The 15,229-nt window shown below is 35.2% G+C and overlaps 1 protein-coding gene across 4 annotated transcripts in view; it reads left to right on the top strand.

Moving 5' to 3' along the window:
- Positions 1-15,134, top strand: part of alpha-Catr (alpha-catenin related) — an 80,760-nt gene extending 65,626 nt beyond the window's left edge. For 2 of the 4 annotated variants that reach the window (XM_086908729.1, XM_086908730.1), the window contains one exon: positions 354-2,784. In XM_086908729.1, the coding sequence (XP_086764855.1) occupies positions 354-767 (414 nt within the window). In that variant the 3' untranslated portion in view covers positions 768-2,784. Of the gene's footprint in view, positions 1-353 lie in introns of all 4 variants that reach the window. The other 2 variants (XR_015292235.1, XM_086908731.1) reach the window with 2 other exon arrangements.
- The last annotated feature ends 95 nt before the right edge of the window (positions 15,135-15,229 follow it).

Raw genomic sequence — 15,229 nt, 5'->3', positions numbered from 1 at the left:
AGCTTCGTATCATAGTAGAAGATACTATGTCTCGATTTTTAACTATCAAATTCAAGTAGTCACGTATGTTATATTACTAAGTAACGAAAGATCGTTTCTCTCTCTCCGCGAATATTTCCCATTTTCCAACTGCAAGTTGTTTGACAATTCGATAGCTTTTTTTCCTAAAGAAAAAAAAAAACTCTCACGATCATCGAATCATCTCTCAATTTCATAATCATTCTTTACTCGAAATCTCACGTCAATAATCGAACGAGTTTATCTCGCAAGAAATATTCGGGGAGAGTGAGCAGAGGCGGGCACAGAGTCGTCAAGTGTTCTACATATATCCTTCCATGCATCCGTCGATGTAGCACAATGTCACGATGCCGCAGTACGTGGAGCTGAGCCCAACGGTGCCTGGCCTAGCCGAAGAGGATTGCTTGTACCCGGTTAGCCCCCAATTGCTACCGTCCACCAGTCCCTACGTGCAACCCCATCCCCTCACATCCGCCCAGTTGCACAACATTCTCAGAGGTCCAAACTTCAACTTTCCCCAATTGTTCAATTACAACAACACGTTGGCAAACAGCACAACTTCCACAACGGCGACGAGGAACACGGCCTCCTTCGTCCATCCATCCGTCCTCCCATACTCGTCACCGGTCACGTCCACCCCCAGTTGCGGGCCGCAGGCTCCCTATTGCCTGCAGAATCTACAATTGTTGCAGCTGCAGCTGCAACAGGCACAGCTGCAGCACCTAAGACACGCCACTCTGCCGAGATAACACAGACTTTCGTTGCACCGCCAACGTGTGCTCTTCACGCGAAGCCACAACGCGATGCGTTGCTCTTTACGTTGCACAGGTTCGACTTTCGTTTTACTTTTTTTTCTTTTTTTTCTTTTTCTCCCTCCCTCTTCCATTTATTTTTTGTCTTTCGTTCTCTCTCGTTTTGCTCTTCTCTTCCCGCTTCTGCTTCGTCGCTCTTCATCCTTGATCCTCACGATCGATCGAATTTTTCGGGTCTTTGGATTTTTGGTGAGATCGAGACGAGAATCGAAGTTTGAAAATATTTCGGAATTAAATCTCGTATTTTTTCTCGATACTTTCAAAAAAGTATTAATTATTCACTTAAATTATTTATAGATTATATCTTGTTTAGATCTCTTACTTTTCATTCATCTATTTTTTTTAAAAATCCAATTACCAATTGTAAATACATTGAACATAATTATATTGAAAATTATAAATATTTTCTTGTCAGATCCATTTGTTTGATCGATCGTCTTGGAACATTTTTCCTTTCTTTTATTTCACACGATATTGCATATTTTACGCGTAGGCTTTGTTTTTTTATATCGCTCTAATAAGTTGGCTAAAGAGTTTTTTTTCCTCTTTTTTCTTCTTTTTTTTTTTTCTTATCACACTTTTTCAGACATTTTTTTCCACGAGTATGAACGAGCTTTATTAACAAGGTACATCTCGACAATATTCAACGGCACTGTTGAAGAGAAAACTGTTAATCAATCTGGTTTTACTGTCTTTTTTTTTTTTTTTTTTTTTTTTTTACAGCTATCTTTACAGGAATGGACACAATAATACCGTGTGTTTTGTAATTTATTACTCGTTTCTTTCTATTTTTTTCAATTAACCTCGGATAACTTTGCCGACGAAAGCAGCGAAATATTTAATAACGCTTATTCCTCGATGTGATACTAAAATAATTTTCAATAATTTTAGAATGACGACTTGTATGATCTTTGGATTTTTTTTTTCTCCCCGAGTTCAACAATTTTTGTGCGAGTACAAGTACAACAATTTTCACCCTTCATGATAAATGTTGTCTAACTAACAATTACGACAACCGACTAATTCATTTTTTTCAATTGAGAAATAATTTAAATTAATTATCAAACCGATTATCGATATCGTTGGACGAGAATATTTTGTCAATTTGTGAATTTAAGTAGAAATTATTATAATTTTTAAGAGAATAATTTCGCGTACTTTACGTCGATCTGCTCTCAATCGATCCAAGTTCACAACAGTATTGCGCGTGCCACATTTTTTCCTGGAATTGCGTACGAGCGATAGAAGAAAAACAAAACACTAGCTAGTGACAAAATTGGGACAGGTCAATGAATGGGGTTGAGTGAAAGATCCGAGACAAGGGCAGAGTGAGATACACGAGTATCGAAAATTACGAGTTTCGCTTCGAACAGCGATATCTCGGTAAAAAATTATCGTACCAATTTTATTTCGAAACTTTCGATTATAATTTTGAAATTATAATCGTTCGAATTCATGATTCTATTGTTTCGCTCGTATAATAATCGTATCAATTCTATCTTTTCGAAACTCAACTTCTGACCACCCAAAACTGAAAAAAAAAAAACGAATCGGAACAAAATATTCGATCGAACATGATGAAAAAATAATTCAAATACTTCTCGTCCAACGTATCGACCCCCTTCTTAACCCCTTAGCCCGATTCAAAATTGATTCAATAATTCAACGAAATTAAGAATAAAGTTGCTTCGATATAATTCATAATCGATCCTTTAAAAAAAAAAAAAAAAAAAAAAGTAACTTTATTCTTTCGCAAAATTTCTCTCGCTTCCCTTTCCTTTGCTTTGAACACTGGTTAATCTCGGGGGCCTGATCTTTTCCAGTACAACCTGGATTTCCGAGGTCTGTCGGCGCGTGGGGCCGGCGGCTCGCCGTACAGGGGCGGAGAGGGTGCAGGCGCCGACGGCGACGGTGGCGGTGCTGGTGTCGACGGCAGCAAGACGGGCTCCGCCCCCGGCAGCGACCCGTCCGTCTGACAGTTTGGGATGGCCCGACGGGCCAAGGGGGACGCTCGCCGCACCCGGGTCTCCTTTCTACTTTTCTAGGAAGAACCCTCGCCTGCCCCGACGAAACGTACACGTCTCGCCCCCACGCTTCCTCCTTCGACGAGGGGATTTTTCTTTTCTTCTCCTTTCGATTTTTTCTTTCTTTCTTTCTTTTTTAATCACCTTCTGCTTTCGATTTCGATCTTTGAGAAAAATTTCTCTTTCTCTGTTCTGTTGATAATAAAATCGATCCTATTGATTTTGAAGGGGTTACGTTGCATTTTCAATGGATTAAAAAGAAAGAAACGCGAATATTAAAAGAGAAATCTCCTCGAAGAGGAAATTTTCGAAGTCACGTTGCATTTCGATGGATTTGTTGGAAAAATGGAATAACAAAGAGAGATCTTTGTTCGAAGAGCAAAGTTGGAAACTTTTCGAAAATATCGATCTGCTCGTGAGATCGGAGCGGAGACGAATCGAACCCCTCGTGTCTCGTTCACTTTTCGAAAATGCGGCGAAACACGAGCGCAAAAGTAAATGTAATTTTCGTTAAATGAACGAGGGGAACGAAGGTATAAAGTCTATCGTACTATCGGTGCTAACAGGGCCAATCGACTGGCTTCCTGATTTAACTAAGAATTTACCTTAGATGATAAGCGGATCGAAGCGCGATAATTTCTTACAAAAATGAAAAAAGGAAAAAAAAGCACACTTCAATTTGTATTCGACGACACAAGTTTCGTGCTTCGAGAGACGAAGAAACGTCGCTTTTCGAACGAAGCGAATTTTAAATTTACGATATATATCGACGTGTACGTTTCTTCGATCGTTAAACATGCTTCGAGCACAAGCTGCTATCCCAGCGAGATGTAGGTACACGTTAAATTATATAAATATATATATATATATATGAAATATATATATATATATGCGTTGCTCAATACAATAGAAAGGAAGAAAGAAAGAAAAGGAACAAAAAAAAAAAAAAATGAATATTAACGGAGCCTCTCGGCTCGAGTCACAACCGCGCTCGTGCGAAAGCGAGGTTCGAAGACTGCTTCTTGTGACTGCCATGGGGGCATGACACGAAACAAAGGGGAGGATGATGTTTAGACACGCTTTTGCACAAAAAGAAAGGAAGGAAACGGAACAAACGCACGCGTCAAATCGTGTGCTGTGAAAAATTCTAATTCACGCATGATCCATGATGATTTGTCGAGGATTAAAATTTTATTTCCCTCGCTTTTATTATTATTCGTCTCGAAACGTCGATTTTTCTTTTTTTTTTTTTTTTTTTCCAACGGGTGAAATGTCCTTTCCCTCGTTGTTTCAAAAACAAGTTTTAATTCCAAGAAAAACTGGACGCGCACGTTTTAAAAATCGTGCTCGAAGAAGCGAGTATCGAAAATCGATCGAATGAGAATATGCTGATTCCTCATACTTGGAGGAATTTCGTCTTCGTAAATCTGTTGGACGGTGTTGCTTCCAGGTTATTTCGCGTAAAAGTATCTATACGTGCGATGTTTCAATATTTCTCGTTTTTAGAAACATTTGCTTCGGATATTTTTGCGCCATCGCGTTCTTAGATTTATTATTAGATCTTTTTGCGGCATACGAGCAACGCAGAATCGTAGAGAGAAATCTTCTTTCCAAGAGCGACTCGTTAAGATTTGCACGATCAAATTTCGTATTGACAATGGCAATAATGGCAGCCATATCGAAGAAGAAATGGACGTTTCCGATGCGAACGGAGAAACGGCTAGAAACGTAATTAAGAATCGCTTTCACGCTGCTTTTTATTATACAAGAAGCTCTTTCGTAGAGAGTCATAACGATCCATACGACGCGAGATTGAACGCGATTGTCATGGCGGCAGAGTATAAAAAAAAAAAAAAAAAAAAAAAAAAAAAAAAGTACAGCACGTTTCGTTCGCTCGATTATTTCACTCGGAAACTTTTTATATATAAAGAGAGACAATGAGACGACAATGTAACTCGAAATATGGTCGAAAAATATTCAAAGAGATCAATTTCCTTGATTAGATTAATTTAAACTAAACTCCGTGATGATATTTTTCCTTATGTTATCGCATTTTTCCGTAATTTATAATTCGTCACGCGATATCGTCGAAACGTGCTGTCAACGCTCGCTTTCGATATTCCAGCAATTAAATCCGATATCTGGCTATTTAACATCCGGCGAGGTAACCAACACTTCTATCTATCTACTTGCTTATTAATTGGACCGTCTGCTATGCGAGAGCGTGGAATTGGATCCGTTCGAGGGGCCGAACCACTTCGAACGAATAATATAATATATTTGAAAACTGCAAACGTTTTCAACGAATAAAAATGAAACCGATTAGTTTGGATTCGAGAGATTTGGTTCGGTTTTAGTCTCGCAGCGACAGACAGTCGCGAAGAGAGGCAAGTCGAAGAAACGACTTGCTTTACGATCGCGTTATTAAAATTATTCTACGTTTATAGAAACGTGAACAATGATTCCTGAAAATCGCTCTCCTCGACTTTCTGCCGATCGAGGATCATCTGATCGACGTCGATCGAATTCCACGCGGAAGAAAGAATGGTGAGAGACGGCTGTTCCCTTTTCACGCGAACTCAGATCTTTCGCTTTCTGCACCCGCTCTATACACACACCGCGCAAAACACGGGGAGCAAAACTACGCTGCAAGCAAGAAATTTTTCTGCGGCTCGACTCGAAGGAAACGCAAAGAGCACACACACACACACAAACACACACAGGGCTTGAGGAAACCAGGGGCAGGAGGCGGTCCGTTGAGGGTGACCTGGGGGCGGCAGCAGGGCGGTCAGGGACGTACTTTGTGGCAAAGACACCATTTTGACACTCACTGTCCGAAATCTCGTGGCTCGAGCGTATACCGTTACGTATCGTTCTGGAATCTCGTTTCTTGGCTCGACTCGGTGAAACGCGTACCCTTTCAAAATTCTCTCCCGATCGATCGACAAATTATCCTCGTTTGATCGAATCGAGCCACACCGGACAGAGGTTTTTTTATTTTTTTTTTTTTTTTTTTTTTTTTTAGAGAAGAAACTTCGTTCACGGTGCCACAAATTGAAACGCGCAATTGCAACTTTTCGCGCAGAGTCGTCTTTGAAACCGCTGACGAAATTATTGAACGTTGTTCGTCCTTTCTGTCTCGATGATACGAGATCGAATATATCGAAGAAACATCGAGACTCGATTTGTATTAATATAATACCGCGAGATGTTGTACTATTCGAAATGAAGAATTGTACGAACGAAGAACACGAATCTTAGATATCCTTTTCGTACACGAGATGCGATATGCGGGTCAATCAATTTGAAAATATACGAAATTGTTCGGAAATCTTGTCGATACTTTCTCCAGGATAAGAAAAATTGTATTTTCGATCCGTGAGTAACTTTGCTGCTTAATAGACATCTCGTAAAAAAATATTAATCCGGATATAACGCAATAAGTGTTCTTCGTACGTCGAGAAGTAGGTCGAATAATAACCGGAAGTCACAGGCAATAATCGGATCCGCTCGATCGAACGATCGTCCCCGTGATCTTCCGAACGAATACAAATTCTCTGGTCGCAAATTGAACGGGACAAATTCGACGACTGGAGCGAAGCCAAATCCAAAGATACTAAAAAAAAAAAAAAAAAAAAAAAAAAAAGAAAAAATATATATATATATAAATTAATACGTAAAATAAGAATAATTAGAAGGGGGAAAAGAAAAAATATAATCACGCTTTCGCGAAAGGATCAAACCATTTCATCATATAAATAACGAATTACACGATCATAAACGTTACTTAATACGTTAATTAATACGTTGAACTTGTGCGTTCAACAGGCGACGAGTAAAAACCGCAAGAATCGTTTGTACATAGAGCCGTATAAGTATAACGCGAGCTAAACGTCGACCAGTCATGCATTTCTCGTATTTACAAGTATATATATATATATATATGTATATATGTGTATGTGTACGTATATACTTATACATAAATATGTATATATATATATATATATATAGAAGATCGATTCTGTATATGTGTTATACAGAGTTGGCACAAAGAATGTAATACTGTACCGACCACACACAGGATTATACGCGAATAATAGATATACGTAGATATACGTGGTCGATGATTCGCAAAGTCGTGAGGTTTTGTTCGTGAGGAATAAATAGTATATAGCCATTGCAATAACGATATTCAGTATAATAATCTATAAACCGGATGTATCGATCGGCTCTTCCTCATCGATCAGAGGAAGATCGTATAAAATATTGATACGGCCACGTACGTATTATGGGATACAATTGAATGTTGGAAACATTCTCTTTTTTTTTTTTTTTTTTTTTATTTTGAACATTTGGATCGACAATCTTGAGAATTTTGATAATGATGATAATGATTCGAGGATAATATATATTTTCACGTCGTATAATAAATATATTCAGGCTTTTGTGAATGATAAGACACGTTAATGATCAAGGATCGAATTAAATTCGATTCTTGGCTGCCCGGCTCACCCATTTCGTCATTCCGTGCATACGAATGTATACTGTATGCCCACGCGATTCACTTCTTGATCGAAATCGGCCGATTTCCAAAACCATCCGTCAACTTATATCTTATACCTTTCACGACTGTCGTACTTTCGATCGATCGCTCAACGATTCTACAACGCATTAAACATGTCCGTTCGCAAACACGAGGGGGGAAATCGGCCGATTTGCAAAAAAAAAAAAATCTGTCTACGAACAATCGATATATCTCCAACGATATTGCTGTCTCTCAAATCTAAAGTAAGTGCGCGGCTTACAGTTAACTTGTTCACAGAAAATCGCCTCTAATCGATGAGGAACGTCGTCGATCGAGATCCTCGAGATGTTCCTAGAGTGTGATTACGCGGATGGCGTACGCGTAACCTCGCAGGAAGACATTTAATAAACGACGTTGTTATAATAAGTTGTACGCGACGCGTTTGTACAAACTCTGTATCATACTTTAACCGCGGTCTTTAGAAGTATATATTATTATTATTATTTATTATTATTATTATTATTATTATTATAGAGCTCGGTCAAGTTGTTAAACGGGGATAAGCTTAAGTTCTTTTGTATAAAAACGGCACAAACGTATTTTGTAAGGGAGGGTGTGAGTTTAAGTCGTTGAATTTTCTCGTTTCATCCAAAAAAAAAAAAAAAAGAAGAAAAGAAAAAAAAAAGAAAGAAGGGGAGCAGGTTCATACCGTATCGATTGATGATTTCAGTCAGAAGGTAGAAACGATTCTCGAAACTGGGTGGTCAGGTCTCTGTCGATGATGATTTATTTAAGATAAGTGTCAAAGTGTTCGATAGTTATTGGTAGTGATCGATAGATTTTAGTTATCGTAAGGAAAGTATTTAGCAAGCCTCTTGTTCGATTTATCTCTTTGATTCATTCGTTCCATCGTGAGATGTGTGTGTGTGTGTGTGTGTGTTTTTAAGGTTCTGGTTATTGTAAAGAGGACGGTCTTGGCTGGGTCTCTGACGAATATGTTTCACGCGCATCGATTCGCTGTCTCTGACAAATGGAATTGAAACAAAAGGATGCAAGATTAGTGGTTGCATTGAAGCATCGATATTTTTGGATTGTTGCATCCATAAATCTTGTGCGAAGAGATAAATATAAATATTTGACCATCTCTCGACCAAGGACCATTCTTGATGATGATGTTTGTGCAAATGTTCTCGTCTAATGGAAAATAGAATGTTTTCACGATTAGGTTTCAAATAAGGTGATTTAAATTTGATTTCCATTCTTCATTCTGTGAATTCTTCCACAAATCTTTCAATTCTCCAATAGACGAACGTGTCTTTTTTGCATTCTACAAGAAAATTGGTTACTATATATATTATAGGCTTTTTCAAAAGAAATTTGAAAAAATTCGCCTCGTTTCGAATACTTTAGGATCAAACATCAACGAAAGTTTATACTTGTTTGTTTGTTTAATAATTTTCAATTTCTAATATTTCTCGATCAAAAATCGATATCGTGGCGTTCGAGATCTGGCAGCATAGTTTCGCCTAGGATCGGCTTCGTTGTTTCCTATTCGAAGCGGAGTTCTCATCTCTCGTATTGAAACATTGAATTTAAAATTACAATACAAGTGGTGATAGTAGTAACACGTAATAGTTCATTCTAGTCGTTGCATAGTGGCTCAGTTGATAAGTGTAATCGTGTATCGATAATATCATTAGGTATATCGTAACAGTAATTAAAATTAAACGAATAACGAGACGATACGCTAGCATCCACGATCGTTATGGCGTTAACGAGTTATTATTAATCCCGGAAGCTTGGCATTCGATTCCAAGGAAAAAGGAAAAAAATATCATCTCATCGTTTTTCGTTTCATCGAAGAGCGATATTTGTAGTTTCCACCCTATTTTTTTTTTTTTATTCACCCATTGTCTCGAATTTACCACTGTGTAACTCTACCTCAATTCGTAGCTTAGCCATCATCTCTCCGAAACAAAAAAAAAAACAAAAAGACGAAAGAAAAAGGAAAAGTCTCTTTTCGCAAGAGCATCGTTCACAATCGACATTATATATATATATATATATATAGTCAGACATTTTTCAATCATCGATCGCTGCTAAATTATTTAAGAAATAGAAAATTAAGAATGAAAAAAAAAAAAAAAAGAAACGATTCGAACGATTAGAAAAAAGAAAATCTGGATGGAAATCTTTTTAGAAGAATGAAAATTCTTGTCGCGTAAATTAGAGAGAAAGGGAAAAAAATAATAGAGTAAAAGAGAAAAAAAAAAAACCGAAGAGAGGCGAGATAGATTAGATTGAAAGATACGAGTAGAAGTGAATACTCGTAGTAATACTCGATTTAATTTCGATCGAATAATTTCATAGGATATTTTTCTTTTTTTTCCCCTTTTTTTTTTTTTTTTTTTTCATAGAAAGATGAACAACAACAATGACTGTCGCACGTTGATCGAAGCAACGCGCGAGACACGCACGCATACCATTTCCAAGAAAAAAGCTGATCGTTGCCATCGATTGTGCCTATCTTCTTCTAAACGTTAAAGCAGAATTTTTACTTACAAGAAAGGGGAGGGGATGGGGATGATAAAAACCATGCCTGTATACGCGTTTTAATTAAGAAAAATACACGTAATAACCGTACGACGTTCGCTTTGTGGCTGTTGTTCATGCTCTGAAACAAAAAAAAAAATAGAAGAGGGGGAGGGGAGGGAGGAGGAGGAAAAAGAAAAAGAAAAAAAAAACACGTAACCGGCGCTAATGGAACGAGAAGTACGCATAGTGCAAATTGTAATGTTAATCTTAATATATATATATATAGACGTATGTGCATAATATACTTATTACGTGATTAATTAAAAGAATAGCGACAACAACTGCTGTTGATTGGACTATTTCGTGCCTGTGGTGTAATAACATTATCGGTGACCGATATTTCATTGTCGTCTGGATTTTTTTATTTGGAAGAAAAAAGAAAAGCCGAAAGAAAGGATAGAGAAAAAAGGGAAGGTGGTGGGGAAAAAAGTCTGCTTTGCGATTAGTACATCCGCAATGAGAAACGTCGTGATTCGTTGTACTGTTTTGGAAAATGAACGATCAGATGTTCGATCGTTTTTCTCGAAAACTTTCCTTAAAACTTGTTTCTCTCTTTCAGTTTTTATCCGATAACAAAATGTAAAGTATCCATTATTTCAATAATCGACAACTCGTAAGTTAGATTAGGATTATTGACAAAAATAGTTTACAAAAAGAGAAGTGAGAATTAAAATTTTGTCAGAAAAATGTTTCTAAATCTTGAGCTATATTTTTTTTTTTTTTTTTTCTTTCCGATGAATCATTATTCATTTTCAACGAATTAATCCGGTCAAACGATCGAATATCTGAGAAAATAAATCGGTTCACAAGGCGATCGCGTCACAAATCGCGAACAATCAATATTCAACAATCGTAGTCTTTCCATTTTCGAATGATCTAGTGGATCATATAGATATATATATATATATATCCATGCTTCGTCGTATCCGTTGGTCCTACGTTAGTCGAAATGATTCTAGAACAAATATCGATGACAATAATTTCGGGTAATTATACTTTCACGTCTATTTTGGCGAACACTTGGTCCCGATGAAAAAAAGAAGAAAAAAAAAAAAGAAAAAAGAAAAAAAGCAAAAAAAAAAAAAAAGAAAGATAAAAAGAAAATGAAATGCATCTTGAAATGAAACAGGAACGTGTGTATATTTTTTAAAAGTTATTCGATCGCGACGCCGTTGAATCTCGAAATGTACCGATTTTTGAATGATCGCGAATAACCGAAGTCTCACACAAGGGATTTTTGATATTTTTCTGGATGTATAAAGACGATTTTTCTCGTGTCGAACGATTGTTCGATCGTAGGTGACGTGAAAGTAAAGTTGGTGTTTAATGGTGCGACGATTGTATTCTCTTTCTCTCTCTCTCTCTCTCTCTCTCTCTCTCTCTCTCTCTCTCTCTCTCTCTCTCTCTCTCTCTCTCTCTCTCTCTCTCTCTCTCTCTCTCTTTTTCTTAAATTGACAATTATGCGGAAGAAACGACGACGTAGTTCTTAGATTTAATCCACTAATGTTTAGGATTCAATTATTTTGACCATCAAGTATCGAGAAAGTATTGGAAAATTCTTTTAATTAGAATTTTAGTAACGAGAAATAATCGAGATAATAGATATAACTATAAATAATTTGCTTTCCTCAAGAAATTATAAATGATATGATAAAATTTATTATTTATTATAATAGTGGAAATTATGTAGCGAAGAGAATTTCATAACGTAATTTTAATAACAGAAGTACAAAATAATCTTTTAAACTAATAATAACTTATAATAATTAACTTATAATATGAATCGATATAATAAGTGTCTATTAAGAAAGAAACACGCGAAGATATACTAGTCACTGCTATAGAAATAATTTTCGTAGTACGTACAATTCAATATATATATATATATATATTCTATTCTATTCATTGTATTCTGACGAATAGTTAGAAACAAATTATTTAATACGTTGATAAAAGAGAGAAATTTTTAAATAAAAAATTCGTAAGCCTTCCTACAATAAAACAAAAAAAAAAAAAAAAAAAAAAAGAAAGGAGAAAGAAAAGAAAATAGAAAATCACGAGATCGCACCATTTTAACGCCAACTTTATTAATTTTCTGAAATTTTCTTCTCGCTCATAGAACCTCCCACGCAAAACAAATTCCCCCATTATATATGATAAACTTTCGGTCGTGTATTAAAAAGTATTATTACCAGTGCATTATTAATTAATACGAAAGAATGAGTAACGAAATTATTCGATCCTCTTTTTTCGATCATAACAACTCTTTGTAACAAATCGTATTCGTCGAAAGAAGAAAAAAAATTCAATTCATTCGAAAACTCTTCTACTATAACATTATATACATATATATATATATATATATATATATATATATATATATATATATATATACACACGTGTATATTTATGAGCTTATAGTAATTAAAAATAATATCGACAAGAAAGCATCGATAGATCATTGAATAGATAGTATCATAGATAGCTAGATCTATCTTTCCTTGATGTATCTTTCACGGATTTCATTCTTTCTATAGTTAATAAAAAAAAGAAAAAAAAAAAAAAAGAAAAAAAAGATGCAACACACACACATACACCAGAAAAAACAATTCGTATAATCTTTATCTCTGAATCGATTTTATTCGAAGCTATACTTGTATAATCTTTAAAAAAGGAGAAAATAAAAAAACAGTGCGTGAACTCAGTGCGAGGAAATAAAATATAGATTTTTCTACATTTTATTATTGCGACTGATCGATGTTAAAAATAACTAACACGACTGCAATTTTCCCGCGATTTTAAAATTCGTCGAACGATTTGACGCAATTTACAAATATTATATATATATATATTGAATATACATAAGTATACACATGAATGTAGCTGTTATATAACAAAAAAAAAAAAAAAAATTACTTTTTCTCGGGACTGACGAAAAATTTCGGTATCCACTAGACGGTCAATTGAGAACACGATGTAAATGTGCACGAGCCGTAGTCGTATAGAAGAATCTTCTTTTCTCTATTTGTAATTCTATTAAAGAGGAAGAAAGGAAAAAAGAAAGAAAAAGAGAGAGAGAGAGAGAAGTCGTGCGAGACGTGTTTCCTCGAGAATTTTTCAAACTTTGCCTAATCAATTTCTTACCAAATGTCCACTTCGAGCCCGTCGACAAGCGTAATATTATTAATCGCGACAAGTGGTGAATAACAATTGCGTGAAACTCGAGAATTTTTTTTTTTTTTAATAAAGATTTACTTTTAATTTTTTAAGAATTTTTCGAGAATAAAATTATAGTCTTATAGTTCGTATTCCAAATGTTAATTACGAATTATTCTTTCATTTTAATCACACACAAACAATGTGTATTCAAACGTGTTTCCAAAAATGTGACAATCCAACGAAGAGCGTTCGCTCTAAATACGTGATTTAAAATAGAAACAAGGAGGAATCGAAGAGCACACGTCGATTGTTTTCACCCCAGGTCGTGTGAATCGATCTTCCATTTCGAAAAATAAAAAAAAAAAAAAAAAAAAAAAAAAAAAGAAAAAAGAAAAAAAAATCAACTCACGTTTCGACGATTTTTCGAGACAAAGAATCTTTTCTCTCTTAATATCTATATTAATATATACATGTCCGAGCAAAGTGTCCTAGTCTTATATCTCGTGAGTGAATCTTACATCGACGAAATAAAAGCGAATTTTCGATCGTTAAGGGATAGACGATGAATAGATCGAATTATTGGAGGGATGGAGAATCAGAAATTCGTGAAATCGATTCGTTGCATTCTGAATTGTTTTCAGAAATTTTCAGATCATTTGAAAATTTGTAAAAATAAGTGTGCAGATTAAGCAAACGTTTTAATTATTTAAATTTTAATTAAAAATGATTGTCAATATCAGCGATTGGTCATATACAAGTTGTATAATTATATTTATATTTTAATAATATAAATATATTTCATTTCTATTCTTTCATTAACTTCAAATAAATTAAATTATTGTAATTATATATCATCTTTCAGTTTGCGCCTGTATAATCTGCAACTACGAATCAATCACTAACATTTATTTCGCGCGAATAAAGTATTTCATGATAATTCAGACAAATCAAAGAATCGATAACAAAGTCGAGCATTTCCAATTAATTTCCTCCAATTGTCTTCAATAATTCATCACATCGTAAACATAGCCGTGAAACATGACTCAACGGATTTCTATTGCAATCTGTAAATGTTGGCTCGTAATGTTGTATTAACATCGAGCCGAAAGAAACAGCTTCCAACGTGAAATTGCATGGCAATAAATCAAATGCCATTAAGAGACGAAAAAAGGAAAAAAATAAGCACTGTATATCATTTCTGTCGCTATTTCTTTCTCTTCTCTTCGTTCGACTGTTCAACTGTGGGGCTGTGATTGTCACCAAAAAAAGAACAAAAAGAACCTTAAATAGAAAGAAAAAAAAAAGAAAAGTAAAATGGCCGTAGCACGATGCGGGGTAAATTGTTTCAAAATGATCGTATATTCATTTTTACTCTTTCTTTCTCGACATACATTCACGATAGATAAGATCGTTCAGGGATGACGAAAGTTTACGATCCGCATTTCCGCGTGATTTCATCTGAACAAACGCCTTCGTAGTTCATACACGGTCTTCCCATCGATGCTTGAACGTTTCCTTGTTAAAAGATTAATTTGTAATAAGGAAGCGGTAGATAAAAAAAAAAAAAACACGACGATGAGATTTCTAATTGTGAATCTTTTTAAAGAAAGATGATTTGTTTTATTCGTGGTAGGTTTTACGCTTCGAATTATTGCGTGTTAGATATATGTGTAATGATTGTATGTGTGTATGTGTGTAAGAAAAAGAGAGAAAGTAAGAATGAGAGAAAGAGAGAAAATGAGAATGAGAGGGAGAAAGAAAAAGAGAATGTGTTGAGAATAAAAAGAAAAAAAAAATAACGCTTACCTACCTACGATAATTTATTACCGACCGTTTCATTTGTATCGACGATATATGACGAAAAATATCGATCGTAGACGAATTTAGCGTAGATAGGTTTCGTACTTCGTATTTATTGAACATTACTGAATCCATTATATATCAAGTATCTCATGTATTGGAGCCGAAGAGGACAATTGAAAATAAATAATTGTAACCAAATGCGATGATTGTTTTTATTTTTCCTTTGAGAAGCTGCAACAAATAGTATTTTTTAATTGAAATTATATGCTCTTTTATAGAGAATATTAATCTGT

This window comes from Apis florea, unplaced genomic scaffold (assembly GCF_048593485.1).
Source record: "Apis florea isolate Af1SG1 unplaced genomic scaffold, ASM4859348v1 contig_3081_pilon, whole genome shotgun sequence".
Taxonomy (NCBI): Eukaryota; Metazoa; Arthropoda; class Insecta; order Hymenoptera; family Apidae; genus Apis; species Apis florea.
The sequence above is the reverse complement of the archived record's forward strand: the minus strand, read 5'-3'. Positions and strand labels throughout refer to the sequence as shown.